Source organism: Chlorocebus sabaeus, chromosome 23 (assembly GCF_047675955.1).
Source record: "Chlorocebus sabaeus isolate Y175 chromosome 23, mChlSab1.0.hap1, whole genome shotgun sequence".
In the NCBI taxonomy this organism is placed as follows: Eukaryota; Metazoa; Chordata; class Mammalia; order Primates; family Cercopithecidae; genus Chlorocebus; species Chlorocebus sabaeus.
Window position 1 is genome coordinate 44,845,969 of NC_132926.1, and position 19,608 is coordinate 44,865,576.

Below are 19,608 nucleotides of genomic sequence, written 5' to 3' on the forward strand. Positions count from 1 at the left end.
GGAGGCTGGTTAGGGCATGTGGCCATGTTGTGAGGAGAAACTGTGGAGGCCTGACCTGCGGCAGAGGAGAGGGGAGATGTGAGAGAGACCCAGGAGTGCAAGTGAAGAGGACTCTGTTGTTGCCTGAACAGCAGAAGGAAGAGGGAGGAGTCCAGCTGGCGGCCTGGGTTCTTGCCTTGGCAGCAGGTGGACAGAGGTGCTCTCTACCGAGCTGGAGACTCTTAGAGCAGCAGACCCTGAGAGTGGTAGGTGGATACAACTCTGGAAAGCTCCAGAAGCTGGGGGAGAAGGCCCCTGATGTTCTGTACCTGGTTTGTTATCCATGGTGGGCCTGGCCTTCCCTCAGTCACCTCAGTCAGTGTGATTTAGTGTGTGGCTTCCTATGGAGGCTGCACATTAGAATCACCTGGGGAGCTTTTAAAAAATCCCAGTGTGGAGGCTACACTCCAGCCACTGAATCAGCACCTCCTGCGCTGGGCCAGGCATCAGTGTTTGAAAAGCCCCACAGCATCCCCAGCCATCAGCCAAGGTGGAAACCACTGCTCCTGCCAATCCCTGTGTTTGTCACCTCCCAGAGAGGATAAGTGGGGAGGGATGGTGAGGTGGTAGTTAATAGCTGGTGTTTTATTCTCTAGAAGGTGGCATCTGGATGTTCATGGAGGCCTGCCAGCTATGGTGGGAGAAGGGTGCAGGCATTCTCAGAAAGATGGCTGGACCTAATTAATTTGGAATTTGTGATACTCGGACAAAGCTGGGCCTCAGGCCAGTATAATTTGTACTTTCTCGGAAATGAAGGTTTACATGCTATAAGCTATAAGATGGCAATGGCTTTGTTTGGTGTGCCAAGGAGACATACCCTTTCAGGGTTCCTCCATCTGTTTTCTACATGTAAATTAATGATTACACAGAAATTTTGCCTGTTCAGAGCAGGTTCAGGTCCCTTATCAGGATATAGTTAATCATAATTGAAACTTTAATTAATTTGTGTACACTTACATGATAGGTAATACCTTTCAGTGGTTTAAAATACCACACTCAATGTACAAATAGGCCCAATGGTGTAAGTATTATCTTTTTTAATAGATGGAGTCTATTTAATAGATGGGGGTGACTGAATCTTAGATAGTAGGAGTCTGCTCTTTACACAAAATATGCCTGTAGCTCAAGTTTTCAAATTTCATTGATTTTTTAAAAAATCTCTCGTCATACGTGAGACTAATAAAATTACATGCATTTAAATATTTCATAATTATTTTTTCCAGTTGCAATTGGTTTCCCTTCACTTGGGCCTAATTGGCAAGATTCAAATATGCAAGAATTGCATTATTGAAATTTAAAATATATCCATAAAGACTAATGCTTCTCTCAATGTTCCTGGGATATCCCCCTACCATAAACTTCACGAAATGGACATGAAAGTGTGTACCTTTTATTTATTCTATGTGCCAGATATAGAGCCCTTTGCATCATTATTGCAAGTCATTGTGACCATCCTTCAAGGTAGGTGCAAGTGGTCTTGTTTTATGGATAAGGAAATTGGCTCGTAGAAGCTGAGTAGACTGTGCAAGGCCAAATAGCTGGTGAGTGCTAGAGCCAGAATTTGAACCCACATCTGCGTCAAAGCCTGCCCTGTTTACAGTATCTTTTCTGCCTTTAACTCCCTTGTGCTGACCTATTCTTTCCTTCCCAGATACTGAGAAGGCTGCTCTTGGTTAGCTCCATTTGTTAATTTTGCTAATAAAGTCAAGGTTGTGGATGGTTTTGAGTCTGAGGAGACAACACATGTCTTGGCCAGAGTACAAATGGAGCATCATATGCCCATTCATATCTCCAGAAGAAAAGCCCGAACACAGAGCATATTTTGGGGAAGAAACCTCAGACTCAGTTCTTTCCCTTGGGAAAAGAACAAGCCAGTGGGTTACTTCTCTCTACCCCAGCTTGAATGGACTGACCGAGACAGACAGAAAGTCCCCAAGAAGAGGGAGCTCTTTCTGTTGGTGATGATCCTTGAGTCAGCTAGAGGAGCAATGACAATACTATTCATTTTACATATTTCCTAGGAACATAAATCCATATCTTTCTCAGTTTTGAGGACCCCTCAAGCTATTTTGAAACTGCAAGGCAAAGGAATTTCTTTGCAGAAATGTAGAAGGTATACTGCTCTTGGTCTCAGATGTCATCTTGGGGTTTTTATTGAATTTTGCCCTTTGGACCAATGTCACAGGCAATTACTCATTTGAAATTCTCGTGGATGGTAATCATGGCTGAGTGTTTGGATTTAATCATGATTTTGCTAGCTGTTCGGCAGCAATGACATAGATCACTACAGCACACTCAGATTTCTTCCCACTTCAGTTATTCTACCCCATAACCTCATGTCCTTTCCCATGAACTCAGTGAATTGTTGGGACCTTTTCAAAGGAATGATGGTAGGTGACTTAAGGGAGCATATCTGGATGACCTTTCTAATGTTATGATAATTTGAAAATTTGATGCAATTATCAAAAATGTATACATTTCTTCCTATTGTTTGATATGATTCTTTTATTTTTTTCTCATTTATAATGCTTTCGTACTCAGGAAGTTGAGGTAGGTTTTTGATTTTTCAACTGTGTGTAGACATAGCATCAAAGTAGTTGCCAAATAAAATGTAAATTTCATTCTAAATCTGAAATCTCAGTAGTAAATATTTGTTTTAGTTCAGTGAACCAGTACCACACACATTTATTTTTCATTGGTATATCCAAGGGATGCAATTTATCAAATGCATATAAACAGTCCATTTGCTGCTTTATCTTTTCTCATTAGTTACAGTACAAGTATGATTGTCAGTTATTATCTGTGTTTTACTGGTGGGTTATTTATTGAAAGAGCAGAGCAACTGACATTGTTATTTTCTGAATCATTTTGTCTAAGACCTGCAGGACTTTAAACCAAATGTCAGGCCAATTTATCAAAGAATTGCTCTATTCAGGGTGAAGGTGATTTAGAGTATGTGCATCAACATATACCCACCTGTATTTACACACACCAGTAATAGTTATGGGAATTTCACAGGGATACAGAGATGTTAATAAAAGTGGAACCACTTTCTTATATTTGATGTGATTTAGCAAGGATTTACTGTGTGCTGTTGAGTGACACCTTAGGGGATGGTGCAGGTGAATAAGACCCATCCCTGCTCAGAAGCAGCCTAGGCCCGTGTGTGTGTGTGTGTGTGTGTGTGTGTGTGTGGTGGGTGGGGGGAGGGATGGTGGGGGTGATTTGTGCACAGGGAAATGTATTAATGCAGACAACTCGCAGGCCCTGTTGTACAGAGTTCTCACGAGTGATAACTTTGGATGGAAGGCTGAGAAGCCTGAAGTCACTGCCCAAGCTGGGTGAGTTCATTCAGAAGGATTCTCACTGAGGCTCCTCACCAGAGATGGGGAGCAGACAAACAGCAAATTATTTGCCCAGAGATGTGAATGAAAACAGCTCAGAGGTAGGGTAGTTATGTGTGAAGCTAGCTCCTTTCTTCTTCTTCTTCTTTTTTTTTTTTTTTTTTTTTTTTTTTTGAGACGGAGTCTGTCTCTGTCGCCCAGGCTGGAGTGCAGTGGCCCGATCTCGATCTCAGCTCACTGCAAGCTCCGCGTCCCAGGTTCACGCCATTCTCCTGGCTCAGCCTCCCGAGTAGCTGGGATTACAGGCGCCCGCCATCATGCCCGGCTGATTTTTTGTATTTTTGGTAGAGATGGGGTTTCACTGTGTGAGCCGGGATGGTCTCGATCTTCTGACCTCGTGATCCACCCGCCTGGGCCTCCCAAAGTGCTGGGATTACAGACGTGAGCCACTGTGCCTGGCCGCCAGCTCGTTTCTTAATAAATGGAGTGTTTTGTACCTTATAATAGTGGAATTAGCAGAGATTTACATTGCACACAAAATTACAGGCAAATGTCACATTATATAACGGATGCGTTTACATAATGGTCTGGAAATCTCACTTTTCTGGTAACTTCTATTAACATTTTTGGGGACGTTTCTCCCACCCACCAACCAGACCTTCTTCCTATTCCCCCCAGTCAAGTAGTGTGAAGATAAATGGAACCAGTTTTCACTGAATCCTCTTGAGAGCAACTGGCTACAGTCCCTTCATTGATCTCTTTCTAAAGGTTGCAGTTTTGGTAAAGCAGGGTCTGCCTCCATCTGGGATCTACAAACTCAGTTCTGATCCACCTGGCCTTGCAGGGAAGTGCTTCTCCATTTTGTGTGTATCTGCAATTGGCCCACAGACAACTCCAAAGTGACTGCCTGCCCTCCTTTTAATTTGCTTCCTTCAGTTTATGTCTCTATTGCTCCCTCCTGGTCAAGACAAATGAGGCTCCCATTTATTTTCTAGGCTGGTAATTTGTATTAATATTATCTCAGGTAATCATCAGATGAAACGGCAGGGTTCAAACAGCTTAGCTAAAATATGTATGAAGGAGAAATGATCTGTTTCAGGAGAACTAAATGTGTTTGATCTGTAGCATCTGAAGCTGTAGTATGTAATAAATTACATTATCATCTTCAAAATTGGGTGCCAAGGCAATTGGGTTTCCATTTGGTTCTGCCATCCCATCTTTTCCTCAGAGTCAGCTTTGACATTCCTTGGAGATTAGACAGGCACCTCTTGAAAGGCAAATCCCTGGGGAATATTTGAGCTAAATTGCATCAGTCATTTTGGGGCTATGGTATAGTAAAAGAAAATCCAGGTTCTTATTCAAAATGGGCTGGAACCATAGGCTATCATCATCCACGATGAAGAGACTTAATCACCCAAATTATAGCAAGAATATTTTGTCATTTCATATTAAGCAAACTTAATTATTTCTTTGGAAGATGCATTATAGAGTGGAATGCTCTTGGCATATTTATGTGTATGAAAAACATGTAATATATCATGACAAATATATCTTTAATAGTATATATTATATATAAAATGTGTATATATGTATATGTAAAACATATTTTCTTTTTCATTGATGCTTATCAGAACAGAATATCTCTAAAGCATTAATAGTTAAATTCCTTTTTAACTATTGAGTTAGAAATATTAGAATTTCTTGATGGCACTCAGCCATCGAGTGCCAATAATTTCACAGGTTTCAATACTATGTGAGTGGAGTATTTACCAAGTTAGATAAATGGAGAAATATAGTTTTATCTTTGTTGATCAGCTGTAGAAAATAAAACAATAACTGGAGCCTTATTTTCTACCAGTCTCTGTTTCCTCCTCTCCCACTAACACCAACCCTCCTCCTTTATCCTGGACATAGATTATTTGTCACTTTCTTACCATGATCTTTACGGTGACTTTTAAAAAATTAATTAATTAATTAATTTTGAGACAGAGTCTTGCTCTGTCTCGCCCAGGCTGGAGTGCAATGGTACAATCTTGGCTCACTGCAGCCTCTGCTTCCCTGGTTCAAGCGGTTCTCCTGTCTCAGCCTCTCGGGTAGCTGGGACTACAGGCATATGCCACCACACCTAGCTAATTTTGTATTTTTAGTAGAGATATGGTTTCACCATGTTGACCAGGCTGGTCACAAACTCCTGACGTCAGGTAATCCACCCACCTCTGCCTCCCAAAGTGCTGGGATTACAGGTGTGAGCCACTGCACCTGGCCATGTCAACTTTTCGTGAGAGTTCCTGCTGCCCTGGAATACTGCGTGATTCTAGACCTAAGTCAATATGCTTAAGTTTGGGCCTCTGTTTACATTTATAGGTTCTTTCAGGTTTTAACAATCCCTAAAAAAGGGGTGAATAATATTCATTTATGAAATGTTACAGTGAAGTGGCATCAGTCTTTCCTCATATGGGTTAGTCAGAATTTACAGCAAGACTGTTCTCTGTCCTGTCCAGAAGATGCCTGATATAATTACATTCTTCAGTGTAGCCCATAAAATACACGTGTAGTAACACTGCCATCCTTCATTCCTCAACTTGTGAAATGCATTAATGGGAGCTATTGAACTTAATAAATGACCGTATTTAGATATGCATCTTTCTATTTGGGTTTATGTTTTAAAAATTAACTGTTGCTGGGCTCCTTGCAAGTCTTTATAAAAGCTTTATCATTAGATGACAAAATTGCCACTTAAGAGGCTAACTCAGATAGATATGCCTTACCTGACAAGTTTGATCTATCCAGTATGTCTTTCACCACAGTTTGAATTTTAACAAGCCGTAACTTTATGGGGCCAGAGGGAAGGTCAGAGGCAAGGGTTGTTAATGCACGTTATCAGCTTCAGGGCTTAAGTCTGGGGCCTACACAGCACCGGGGTAGTGCTGGGGCAGACACACTACTTGCCAGGGTAGAAGTGGTAGAATTATCGACAGCATAGCAAGTCATGGGTCTCTTCATTTCAGGACAATGTAAAATAGATACGATATGTTTTTATTTAGATATAAAATAAGATTGTTTTTTAAAAGCCTGGCTCTGCCACCTGGGTCTTAGGCCCTGGAGAAATGCCAAGCCTTGGTATTGGTGGGGTGTTGGTTCAGGACCACTGACAGCTATCCTGATGTCCTTTGAGCACCCTAATCGTTAAGTGGGTCTTAGGGATGAACAAATTTTCAGGAGGTGAAGCTCTAGAAGAGCCATTCTTTTTTGTCTTTTGTCTTTGACTTTCTCCACTTGAGTTTGGACTGTGCCTTACCAGAATTCTCTCAGGTGCAGAGTGACTTAATCGATACAGCCCAGCCTGCTTGTACTCACCGTGTGTGGAAGCCCTCGAACCTAGCTAGGACAGTGTGCGACAGTGATCACGGATGCTGCAGCACTTATTCCCTGACACAGACTGCAGCAGTGGCTGCTAAGAGACCCCTCCCCCATGCTCAGTGACCATCCCCTAAGTGGGCTCTGGTGCCTAGAGTCCTTCACATGTGTTCATGATCTTGGCCCCTGATTTGAGGTTTCCTCTCTCAGCTGCAGCCAAAGCAGTGACACCCAAGGTTTTATCAGCTCTGGCTCATTGGTTTTTGCTTTGGCAATCCACTTTCCTGAGGCAGGGCAAAAGTAATCAGATGCAGAGAATCATTTTTCTTCCCTGCTTGGCCTGGCTGGGCAAGGGGTTGTTTGAAGGACTCATTTTGCATAATGAGTTTTCACTCAAGGTGTACTTTCACATTTTGGCAGCAATTAGGCAGTATTGTTACATTTGCAATGGGTTTTAAATATTCTAATGCAGATAGCTACTTTTGGAGGCCTTATACTTAAAACTGTGATTTTCCCCAAGAAATACGTAAAAATGGTAATTATAGTTAACCTGAAAAAGTGGCAAGGTCCAGAAGAGTGCTTCAAATTCCATCCATGTTATAAAGTATGTTGAAATCATTAGGGACTATCCAGTTCTTGAGACTTGCTCAAACCTTTCTTTGACATCAAAGAGAATGTGGCCTGTGAAATTAAAGTTAAAGGAACTAGTCTTTCGTTTCAGCCCTTCCCTATTGGACACACAGCCTAAGCTTCCAAGGGCTTTATCTATTAGAACAGCATGTTCAAGTAGAAAACATTTCACAAGATTCCACATTGCCATTAGATATGATGCCATCCTCTGTATGTGGAGAGAGGATTGATAAAACACAGTTGGAAAGATGAACGGTTTGATCCTTTTTTCCTCCACTGGTGAGAATGAGTTCATCTTGGGTTATCTCTTCTCCTGCCCTTGAGAATAGCAGAAAATGTTGGTAACATAGTTGTCTAAGGCTAAGAACACTTTGGTCATCAAACCGAGAAATTGGGTGCTAAATTTCCTATCTACCATCCGACCTTTAACTTAAAATCATTTAACAGTGGCTGCCAAATTTCTGACAGCACAATTCCAGAAGTTTGGGATTGTATTTAAAATTATAAATGGGGAAAGATATTGCCGTGATTGTTTTAAATTTTCTCAGTGATACTTCATGGTAAAGAGCTCAAAGACTCCCTAACCAGATGGGTGAGAAGGCCAGTTATTCTATAAAATTAAAGCCAGAGCAAAGTGGGCAATTCTTTGAAGCTAAAAATAATTTAGTGCTGATTCCTCTGGATCCAGAGGAAGCTGTTTATTTCTTAATGCTTTGGAAGATGGAATCACTGGCCAAGAAACAATATGTTCTGATTTTACTCTAAATCTAGTTTCCTAAAACCTATTTAAGGGCTTAGGTGAACTCAACAAGGATTTTGTAAAGCTATATAATTGAATGACACTGAGGCTGATAAAATTCACAGGCGATCGTGTCAGAGATAAACTGCATCAGAACACAGCATGGACAATAATTTAAACTAATTGTGCACTTCGATGTAAATTAGCTTTTCCAGAAGAGATACTGAGGCTTCGTTTTGGACAGCTTTCTGAAACTGCAGCGTGCAGACTGCCTGCCAAAAACACATATAGCAAAGCAATTGAGTATTAACTACAAAGGGACAAATCCTTAAAGATTGTATGGGGATAATGCGCATGGGTGACACCTCTTCAACTTGCAAGCTGTTCAGTTTTGCTGATACAGTGGGTGTGCTGGGAAACAATGGGGTCAAAGGGTGCTGACAGGGAGAATAAAGGGAGTACATGGTGGCTGTTAGCAAGGAAAGGGTTATTAGGAGTGGGGAAGAAGTTAACATAGCTATGAAGAGTTGAGGGATTGAGATCCTTGCAATTTTAAAGTAGTGAATTGCCTAGCCTCAGAGCATAAATTGATGCAAACAAAATGCAAGAAAGACATGGTTATGAAGAGACCAGATTGGCCAGCCTTTGTTTTTTCATCTTTCTATACCCAGAACAAATGGTATTAAGCTAAATGTACACCTTTGGTTAATTCTAACATTTGGAAGGCCGTCTCTTTTTAGGTTTTGTGAGTATTGAAAAACTGGAACTGTGCACCACAAGATGCATGTCTCTATGTAAAAGAAATGTTGACAGTTGAATTATCAGCTGTTACAAACACAGAGGCTTAATCATAACTGAGAGCAGCAAGGCATCACCTATAGTATAATTGATAGCAAATACACCTTGCACTTAGAAGGTGTCTGGGTTTATATGTCAAACTAAGAAGAGCAGCGCTGTTTCCACACTGGGCTGAAATGTTTTTACTGTTCCAAGTATTTAATACACACAGTTTGAAAGACAGGAATTTGAAAAGGAAATTGATATTTTTTATTACACATTAATGCATGTTTTGGGAAAAATTTCTAAGCTTTCAGTGTTTTCCTTTGTGTTTTGGGAGGTGAAAAGGAAGGCAGGTTTTTTATGCAGTTATGTGAGAAGCTTTTTGAACTCTAACTTTTGTTTTCTATTTTTTCCTTATATAGGATGATTATTTCAGAAACTGGAATCCCAACAAGCCCTTTGACCAAGGTAATGGATGCAATACTTCTTGCTGTATAGTCTGTGGTAAATGTGGTTTCATTTTTCCTTCCTTGCATGCTGAGTTAATGTTCCCACAAAGGCCAGCTAGCTGTGTTATTTTATTGACTTCAGGGACTGAATTGACTGGGGTGATAGAAATTATTTTATCAAATTGGTTATTTGTCTGAGGTTATGTCTAGGGCTGATTTAAACAATTTCTTTTAATTGGCTTGACCAGTGTAATCATTGATTGGTTTTGTTAAAAAAAAAAAAAAAGTGAAATTTGATTATCAAATTAACATGGTGAACTGTGGGGCCGAATGCAGTGCTTTCATTCATGAAACAGACTGTACCTGGAGATGCTTCCCTAATTCACACAAACCATAAAAATGAAACTTTCTTTCTAGAAAAAGGTTAATCCTGGGAGACTTTCAAGGGTACTGCGATTTTATTTGTTAAATAACTTCTTCATGGTTTCTAAATAGAAGCCTGTTTCAGTGTCAGCTTGGGTTTAAGCATGGCCCACAGAAGGCTTTCTGCACCCCCATCCCCCCAGCAAGCAGCAAACCAGTCTCTCATGATAGCTGTTGTAAATCACTAACAGTGTCCTCCTGTGAGTTATTTAAGACACAGTGAGGACCTGCCATGAATCACATCCCTTCCCCTGTTGTTCCGTGTGTGGTGCTGTTGAAAATGATGTTAGATTGCACTTCATATGTTTATATGCAATTAATGCCAGAACACAATGAAACGGTATTACCTACCACATCTCAAAGTGTTCATGCTTCTGAGAATCAGCTTCAGTTCTGTAACATGAGTATTTGATGTGATCATGATGGTCAACTTGACACGAAGAAATCGAGGGAGGCATTGATATGTAACGTGGAGGAAGGTGCTCCTTTCTGCCCTCTGCTTTGTCAGTTTAATGGGTCACTACCTCTGGATTCTGGTTTTCTCATAAGCAAAATTAGTATTAAAATTTCCATATATACATTTATCATATGCCTTGAAGTAGTGTAACATTTTTTTCATTCATGCATGCTTGCATTCTCAAACATTTATTGAGCTTTCGCTGTATGCACAAGCACCAAGCCAGGTACTAGGGATAGAGCAAAAATGCTGTGTTGCCTACCCTACAGGAGCTCAGAGTGGGGAGTAGGGAAATAAATCAGTCAACAATTGTGGTGGGATCTGTTAATGGCTGTGATGCAGGTGTGTTCAGGGAAGCATGTGAATCTACAAATGGAGAACTGTATGTGTTTATGTAAAGGGCAAGGTGTCCAGCAAAACCTTCCTTTGGAGGCTTTGTCTGGACTGTACACGTCTTAGCAGCCTTAGAGTGGTAACAGAATTACTCCTTTACAATTCTAACAATGACTGAATCATCACAATGATTCACCCAAAAGCATATGAAGGCATTTGTAATTTAGCTTAGAAATGTTTTATTAAAAGTGATCAAAAATTTTAAAACTTTTTAATAGGATAAAACTTTATGAAGAATATTTGTAGTTAAAGACCAACAAATTCCCTGTCTGTGCCTGATAAACAAGCCCTTCTGCAAACAACCCTACCAGGCTTTTGCTTGCAAAGGTAACTCAACTGACAGTCGCTGTGAACTGGTTCTTTTTAGCTAAGAACTAGAAATAGGTTCTTGTGCTATAAGGATCAAATGTTGCCTAAATAACTGCAAAAATTACTCTTTGCTGAAGCTTGCACATGAATGCAAACACTCCTGAGGGAAGACATTTTTGCTTTTACTAATGCACGTTGGAGAAGGAATACATCAAGGTAGGTGTCATTTGCCACTTGGGATATAAATGATACCTTCCCTTGGTTTGGGAGTTAACACAGAAATTTTGAGAACCACAAAATCACTGTCTTTAACCCTCAGTGTATAAACAGTCCAAACAAGGATTTTTGTCTCCTAGAAGTGATGGCAGCTATATCCAGCAGAGCCCCATCCTGTTCTCTTTTTCTAGTTCTGCAGGTTTGAAAACTGGGTCTGCTCAGATTAACCCTCCCAGAAAACCTTATGACTTTATGGGATATAATCAAGGACCTTAACTGAGTAGCCCCACTTTGTACCTCAGGGGTAGCTGCTGTTGGCTATTTATATACAGAACCATGAGGAGCACAGGCAGAGCCGAGAATAGCCTTCACTTAAAATATCAGCCCCAGCAGATGTCATCAATTACATTGTGTGCGGCTCAATAAAAATGGGAGGTTACTCTAACAGTGCTGACACCACTCGGTGAAATATAAACCACAGGCATGGAAGATGTAGAGCATTTCATCTTCTCAGAAAATAGGAGAATTACTGAACTCCAGTGGAAGATGACAGCGAAAGAGGAGTCATTTCCTCTCCTGAGCTGAAAAAAAGAATCAAACATAGTTAAAATGGGTTTGTGGTTGGGGGAAAGTTTTAGTTTGTAGAAATAGACTTGTTGAAGTGTGTCTTCAGAATTTCAGATGACAAATATGGTTTAGGATGAGGATGGAAGGGGCTTCATGACAGAGGTGGGTATAGAGTAGGCTTGGAATGTAGAGGGACAGGAGGGGAAGGAAGGCCCAGCACAGGGAATTCTGGTAATAGTGTAGTCAGAAAGGTGGATTTGAAATGTGTTGAGGGGACATTCCATACCAATCTGCCAAGTTTGAACTTTGTTTTCTTGGCAGTGGGGTGCCATAGAAAGTCTTTGGGCAGGCTAGTGACATGATGAGGGCAGTATTTTAGAGGATTTGGTTTGGTGACTCAACAGCTATCATTAGGAACCCAAAACATACTTGCTAAATGATGTCACTCCTCTAAGACTCGGGTAACTTCTTCATGGCATCATTCATTGCCTTGGAGCCCTGGGCTCTGGCTGTCACCAGTGGTCAGCCTTATTAATTCAGCTCTCCAGCTTGACCTCTGAAATGCCCATGCAGCTTCTGATTGTCATGTTGGTGTGGTGAATAGTTAGAAGACTCAAAGTATTCAAGAAATAGTTACTTAGCTGTAATTGCTCTCTCTGCTTAAAGATATTTACTAAACTTTGAACAACAGGGCTTCATGGAGCAAGTGCTATCATCATGTAATTGACTCTAAGGTAGTTAGAAGAAAAGTATCTCACCTGGTGCTCTCCAATAATGAGACTCAGGATGTCTTTAACTTATCTTTAAGTGAATCATTAATGCTCTGTCAGTGGAGTATAATGGCCATCAACTTCAGACTTTTCTAAGAATTCTTCCTGAGATTAGGGTAAAGTGTCATAAGTAGCATATCCTTTTGTCTTGTAATGATTTAATGCCAAATCTCCTCATAGAAAGGATGGACAGGAGTTCAGAATTGACGGCAATGATTAACTCAGGTGAGAAATTTCCCTTGTGAAGTCCGCAAAGACAGACGCCCTGCAGACAGAGTTGGGCAGGCTGCACAGTTTGAGAGAGCCATGGGCCAATGCAAATGGATTTCTTATCTTGCGTAGTCAGGAGAAATGAAGGCCCCTGGATGGACCTTCAGAGAGCTGACCGAGGCTGCAGAGCTCTAGGGTGATTCCAGAGCTTTTGGTTGCCTCTGCCACTTTGCCCTGCCGGCACCTTCCCTTAACTGGCCCCTGACAAACTCGAGACTGCATATGAGGTTAGTACTTCTCAGTGGGGATCTGGGTCAGCAAGATGCTTCCCCAGGAAAACCACTGATGGTCAAATAAGGGACACACATATACCCTCATCTCTTGGAGATTCACAGTGCTCATTATCAACTTAAAAACTCGGAGGCATCTTTCAGTAAAGAAGACCATTTAACGTATCATTTTCCAAATTTGCCTGTGACCATATTTTCAATTTTTTCCACTACACACCTATCGGATTCTCAGAGGAGGTAATGTATTTGGCATGATACACTTTGGTAAGTGCAGTCTAGGGTCCTAGGGTTAGGAGTCAGATTCTCCAAGTTTAGAATTTGACTCTGTCGGTTACTAGCTGTGTGATCCTGGGCAAGTAGCTTAACTTTTCTGATTCTAAACCTTCCTACCTGGAAATGGCAATAATGATAAGTACTTTCAATGATAGCACTGAGAAGATGAAGTGAATTAATATGCCTGGCATATAGGGAGTGCTTGACAAGTGATCAGCAAGTCATCGATTATTTTCATTCTCTTCCTATTTAGCAGCCTCTCCTAGTGGCTTTCTTCCCACTCCATTCTGGTTTTATTCCCTTCTCCTTTTGTTCCTGTCTGGTGGCCTTCCAAGTTGTGATGCTCTGAAGCTCTCGGAGCTACACAGTGACTCGTCTTAACTAGTGGTGGGTCATCCTACTGGTACACTTCAGATCCCCATTATTGGAGCTGAAGAGGTTCAGGCTCTTAATGTGTTCCTTCCTTCCTTCATTCCATAAGCAGTTACCAAATGCCTGATGTTTAACACACTGAACTGGATAATAGGGATGACACTAAGGAAGACCTCTCTTGGAGGACACTCCCAGTTATCAATCCTAAGAGACACCCATCCAAGGTCCTACGGGGGGTAGGGAAGTGGGGAGGGTCGATCTAGGTGACAGGGAAATGCTTAATATGTCAAGTGTTTATACAGGTGACATAGGCCAGTTTTAGCTGAGGTGATGCTTTTTGCTACGCCCTGGCCTTATGCAGTCTGTACCTTTGGTATGTGGACCAGGCTCCCTGATGCTGTACAACCAACACTTGCTGGTAACAGTTACCTTCAATGCAAATAATAAAGGTATTGTCACAAAGATTGTCTCTTTTGCCTTTAAGTGAGATGGCTTGATGAGGGTCTGGAGGGGAATGAAAGATAGAATTTATTGAACCACAAAGCTGTTGTAAAAATAAAATAAAGGTAATGCTTTGGGGATTCATTGAATAGGGCGTGAACATACAGCAAAGTGAATTCTAACAAGATGTTTCAAAGCTTCCTGAGTAGTTCTTTTAGAAGAAGAAAATGGAAACTTCTTTATAGTACTTTTGTTGAACAAAAGGATTTTTTGTGCACTGGAGGGTTGGGAAGGCAATTTATGTATATAACCACTGTACTACTTTGGAATAAAATTCTGATTGCATGAAGATGTCTCAAAGTGATGAAACACTAACAGGTTCTCTGCTGGAGCCACGGTGCACTCAGGAAAGAACCCCCCAATTTATTTGGCTATGAAGTTCCACTTGAGGAGACAAGCCACTGTCGGACAAATGGCTGAAGAGATTTAGCATGGAACTTTCCTGAGACAAGTGGGTTCCTTTAAAGTGGAATAAATGAACGTTTTAGATAAAGTGTATAGACATTGGTTTTAAAGATGATGCTTTTTATTCTGGAGTGAATACTAATCATTCTTCCAGAGCAGACTGGCTGTAGATAAACCTCAGATGTTGCTGGTGATCTTCAAAGCAGCATGTGAACTTGTAGAAATTGATCTCCAGATAAAAATAAAACTCAGAGAGTCAGGGGCCCCTTTCACTCATGCTGTTCTCGTGAATAGAAGAAAAGAAAGACCTCGCCCTTTGACTTCCAGTCTATTATACCAAGATCCGGACAAACTCAAATCCTGACCAAAGCCCTGAACTATTTTGAGGCAAAAATTCTAAAACTCAAAAGGAGGGAGTTCTTCTCGTGTTCCAGCTGTTTCTGGAACCGCAGCCCAGTGGATTATCACAGCATTTGTGTTTCGCCAAGGTCTTAAAGGGTGCCTGGGGAGTCAAGATTGCTTATTTCTAAAAATCTTCTATAGAAGGGGAGTTTTCCTTCTCTAGATTAATCTGAAAATTTACATAATAGGCTTAATAGAAATCTTAAGTCCCCATAGCTTTCTTCTTAATGTGGAGTTTAGCCTCACCCCAAAAGAACCTCAGATTAGCATTTACAGGGCCTTGAAAGTTTTTCAGTTTTTTTTAAGAATTTGTTCACCTTATCTGATCCCTGGAGCTGTGAATTTTCAGAGGCAGCTGGCCTCGTTTGTGGGAAGCATCTTAATACTTTTCTCCTGGCTCCCTCATGTTTGGTCTGGTTGGTTTCTCCCTCTCACCGTTGCCTTTTCCACATAATTAGGAATATGCTTTCCCCAACGGCAACTACTCATCTTATTCACATTAACCTACTCTCTGCCCCAGACGTGCACACTCAGCTCCAGCCTAATTAGCCTCTTCCCACTGCCATCTTTTTTTCTGTTTCTTGATTGTGACAATAAGATAGTTCTATTTTTAAAAATGTTTTTGGAGTATTGATTTTTAAACATTCTAATTCAGTACTCCAGGGAAGAAACAGAAAGCTATTAATTCAAATATTAGTGTGCTCCTACTTTAACCCAGTCTCTCTGCCTTGATGTTTGATGAAATTGAATGTTTTCTCTTTTGCCTTTGTCTGCTTTTGCCTGTTTGCTTATTTTAGAGAATAAAACATCAGCTACAAAATTTGAATCTCATGGGTGCCCCTTCTTTCCCATTTTCTTTTCTCTAACGGTGACCATATCATTAATTTGCTTTTCTGTTCATGTCCTCATGTTTTTATGTCATGTAAATATATACAGGCAATGTTACATTATATGTTTTGCAGTAGAAATTAATGTTTCCCTCTCTAATCTGTTTATTCCACTTAACATTGCTTTTGAGATACCTTTTTTGATAGTTGTAGATATAATGAATTCTTTTATGTTGTATTATTCTATTGTATTAATGTATCACAATTAATTAAATTATTCCCCCACTGATGGATGTTTCTCTTGACTCAATCTGTTTTGCTATTGAGGCTGCTTTTTCTTAGTATTTTTAAATGCAAATTTCTTGGCCTGAAGAATGTGGGATGCCAGGAGGAGGGCTGAGGTGGGACATGGCTCTGCCACTGTTAAAATATGCAACTTTGGGCAAATCACATGTCCTTTCTGGACTTTAGTTCACCCATCTCTGAAATAAAGTGGGTAGATGAGATAGTTGCTGAAGTCCTTGGGAGCTATGGTAGTTAAGTTCAGGCAGAATAGTTTTCTATATATGTTTTCTCATAAAGGAAAAATGAAAAATTTGAAGCATGATGCTCTTATTTCAAAGGTTACAGTTTAGCTAATGAGTTATGAATATTCTGTAACCAAAATAAAACTAATGGAATTAAATGGGCCTTTTAACCATCAGGGGTGAAGAGGGCTCAGAATAAAAAGCAAAAAAAGCCAAAGAAGTCTCTTCCTGCAGAATCCTATAGGACACTGAGTTGTGGAGGAAAGATCAAGAGTTGAAAGCGCTGAAATCAAATCTTGCCTCTCCCATAAGCTTACTGTATACATTTGAGTAATTTGACTTATCTAGCCTTTGTTTTCTTTTCTTTTCTTTCATATGTCTTTATTTTTCATCTCTTTTCAGTGTTTTATTATTATTATAATTTAAGTTCTGAGGTACATGTGCAGAACATGCAGGTTTGTTACATAGGTAAACGTGTGCCATGGTGGTTTGCTGCAACCATCAGCCTGTCATCTACATTAGGTATTTCTCCTAATGCTATCCCTCCCCTAGCTCTCCATCCCCCAACAGTCTCCAGTGTGTGATGTTCCCCTCCCTGTGTTCATATGTTCTTATTGTTCAACTCCCACTTATGAGTGAGAACATGCAGTGTTTGGTTTTCTGTTCCTGTGTTAGTTTGCTGAGAATGATGGTTTCCAGCTTTATCCGTGTCCCTGCAAAGGACATGAGCTCATCCTTTTTATGGCTGTATGGTATTCCATGGTGTACATGTGCCACATTTTCTTTGTCCAATATATCATTGACGGGCATTTGGGTTGATTCCACGTCTTTGCTACTGTGAACAGTGTCACAATAAACATGTGTGCATGTGTCTTTATAGTAGAATGATTTATAAGCCTTTGTTTTCTTCTCTGTAGAGTGGGTCTAATCATAGCTGTCTGGTAGGCCATTTGTGGAGAGATCATATTTTCAAAGGGCCAAGGAGTGGGTATGTGGTATATTCTCTACAAAGAGCGTTTCTTCCTGCTCAGTCAGTTCTGCCAGGAACTGTGTAGGTTCCATTTCCTTACTGGGTGCTGGGGTCAGCTATGAGTTTGTGTTCTGGCTTCACTTTGACTTCATAAAGAGCTCTCAGGACTCTGTGCCCCTAGAACCAAGGAGCAAAAGCCATTCTGGGTTGTGTTCCACCCTTTGGAAGGAATCGTAGTGAATGATGAAGGGTGGTAAAATTCTCCCTGCAATTATGGGGCACTACAGCTTTCTAATACTGTGTTGAAGAGGTTCTTTCAGCATGAACGAATCCATTTTAAAGACATGTTTATTACCTTTCCCCAAACTCATAAAATGTGGTGTTAGTTTTATAAAAGGGGAAAAAAAACCTTCCTGTCAATCCACCTGCTAGAACAACGGTCCCTGAATTAATTATATTGTATTTATTGAGTCCTAATGAACCAGCCTTGGTTTGGGAAAATTCTCAATAGGGAAAAAAATGTCAGCTGAATTTTAAAATCAATCAATAATGCTGTTAAATTTTTCTCATTTGAGAACATAGAACAGATTATTGCATTTTCCCAATCAGGTGATGGCTGCTTGGAGAAAAACGTTTCTCTATACCTTTCAGGCCCGAGATGGGGGTTTTGTTTTTTTAAACTCCTCAATTGTACTGTGTAGCAATTAACTGCTGGAAACCTGCTAAATGTTCATTCTGCCCCAGAAACCATGCCTGATGAAAGGCAATGTGGTATAGTGGAAAGGCCCTGGGGCTTTGCAGTCTCAGAGAATGGGTTCATTTCCTAGCTCTTCCCTCTAATAGCTGTATGTACCTAAGTGGGTGCCTCAGTTTTCTTATCTGTAACATAGAAATTATGACATTTATTACACATGTGGCATGAGGCGTAAAACTCCTGATTCAATCTCATAATGAACATGAGCAAGGCAAGGAAGCTCTGGCAGGAGATAGAGTACTGCTATCTTCGTCTAGTGTTTCATATTGGGAAGGATCTTAGCGGTTTTTGATGTCTCTGCCTATTCCACCAGGATGTGACCTCACTGATCAGTTAATCACTGAATCAAGAACTCACAGATCCCCTAGGAGGTATGTGTTGGTCACAGGCAGAACTGTGGAGGGGAGTGTGACAGTGCTCTCCTCAGGGGGCTTGTGGTCTACAGAGCCAAGAGACACACATGAAATAAAGTCACTCAGAAGATGTGTTTGAGGTGCCCTGATGGAAGCTGGCAGAGTTGGGGCTCAGGCCAGGGATTAGTCCTTCCTGGTTGAAGGTTAGGAAAAGGATCCTAGAAGAGGTGACCTGGGGTCCTTTCTGACGATGGGCAGGCGTTTAGAGGTAGAGAGGAGGGGTAGCATCTGGTGGGGAGAAATATTTTCTGATAGCTGATTGCTCAGTGCTGCAGAAGTGAAATCTGATCATGCTTTGGTCCTTTGGGGCTTCTGTTCTAATACCATAGGCCTGTTTTCTAAAACAGTAGAAATTTATACCTTTAAAAGAGGGAAACAGAGCCCATGCCCTCATACATGCACACATGCACAAGTCTCATACTCAAAAATCCAAAACAGTATAAATTAATACCATCTACTGTTTTCTAAAACAGTAGAAACTACAGTTCTGGAGACGAGACGTTGGAGAGGAGGGTGCCAGCATGGTTGGGTGCTGGTGAGGGCCCTCTTCCAGGTTGTGGATGGCCATCTTCTTGTGTCCTCATGTTGGGGGGAAGAGAGCTCAAGAACTCTCTGGGGTTCCTTTGATAACGGCACTAATCACATTCAAGAGGGTTCACCCTCATGACCTAATCACCACCCACAGGCCCTACCTCTAATGCCACCACATTGGAGAAAGGATTTCAACATATAAATTTTGGGGGGACACAAATATTCAGTTCATTGCAGATAGGATGCTGCTTTTAAAAATACTTTTGTTAAGAGATATGAAGGAAATGTCAACCATTACTTTAGTAGGCTGTTTCACTTTTTCCCTTTGTCTTGAGTCTCATTCTGCTGGGCACCTTGAAACACCCAGAGCAGGACTGTAGATAGCAAGGTGGGCCTGATGCAGTAACCCTGGGAGTGGTGAGACTGGGACAAACTAGCACCCATGCCACCGGCAGAGAGCAGCCCTGACCCAGCTCTAGCTGATGATGGTTATGAGGGCTTGGGTCAGCATTGTAAGGACTACAGATTGCTCAAAAAGAGCTGGAAATGAAGATTTGTTTTTGTGTGTGAAACTAAATTCTTCAGTCCTGGAAAATCAATTATTAAAAAAATACAGCAAGAGGGTAGATGTGCCTTTGGGCTGTTTGTGGCTTCTCTTCT

At 41.0% G+C, this 19,608-nt stretch overlaps 1 protein-coding gene across 1 annotated transcript in view; it reads left to right on the top strand.

Moving 5' to 3' along the window:
- The window catches only part of SPOCK1 (SPARC (osteonectin), cwcv and kazal like domains proteoglycan 1), a 515,600-nt gene that overhangs the window by 218,052 nt on the left and 277,940 nt on the right, over window positions 1-19,608 (top strand). Inside the window, exon 3 of the mRNA XM_008014545.3 lies at window positions 9,312-9,357. Within this exon, the coding sequence (XP_008012736.2) occupies window positions 9,312-9,357 (46 nt within the window). The remainder of the gene's footprint in view (window positions 1-9,311; window positions 9,358-19,608) is intronic.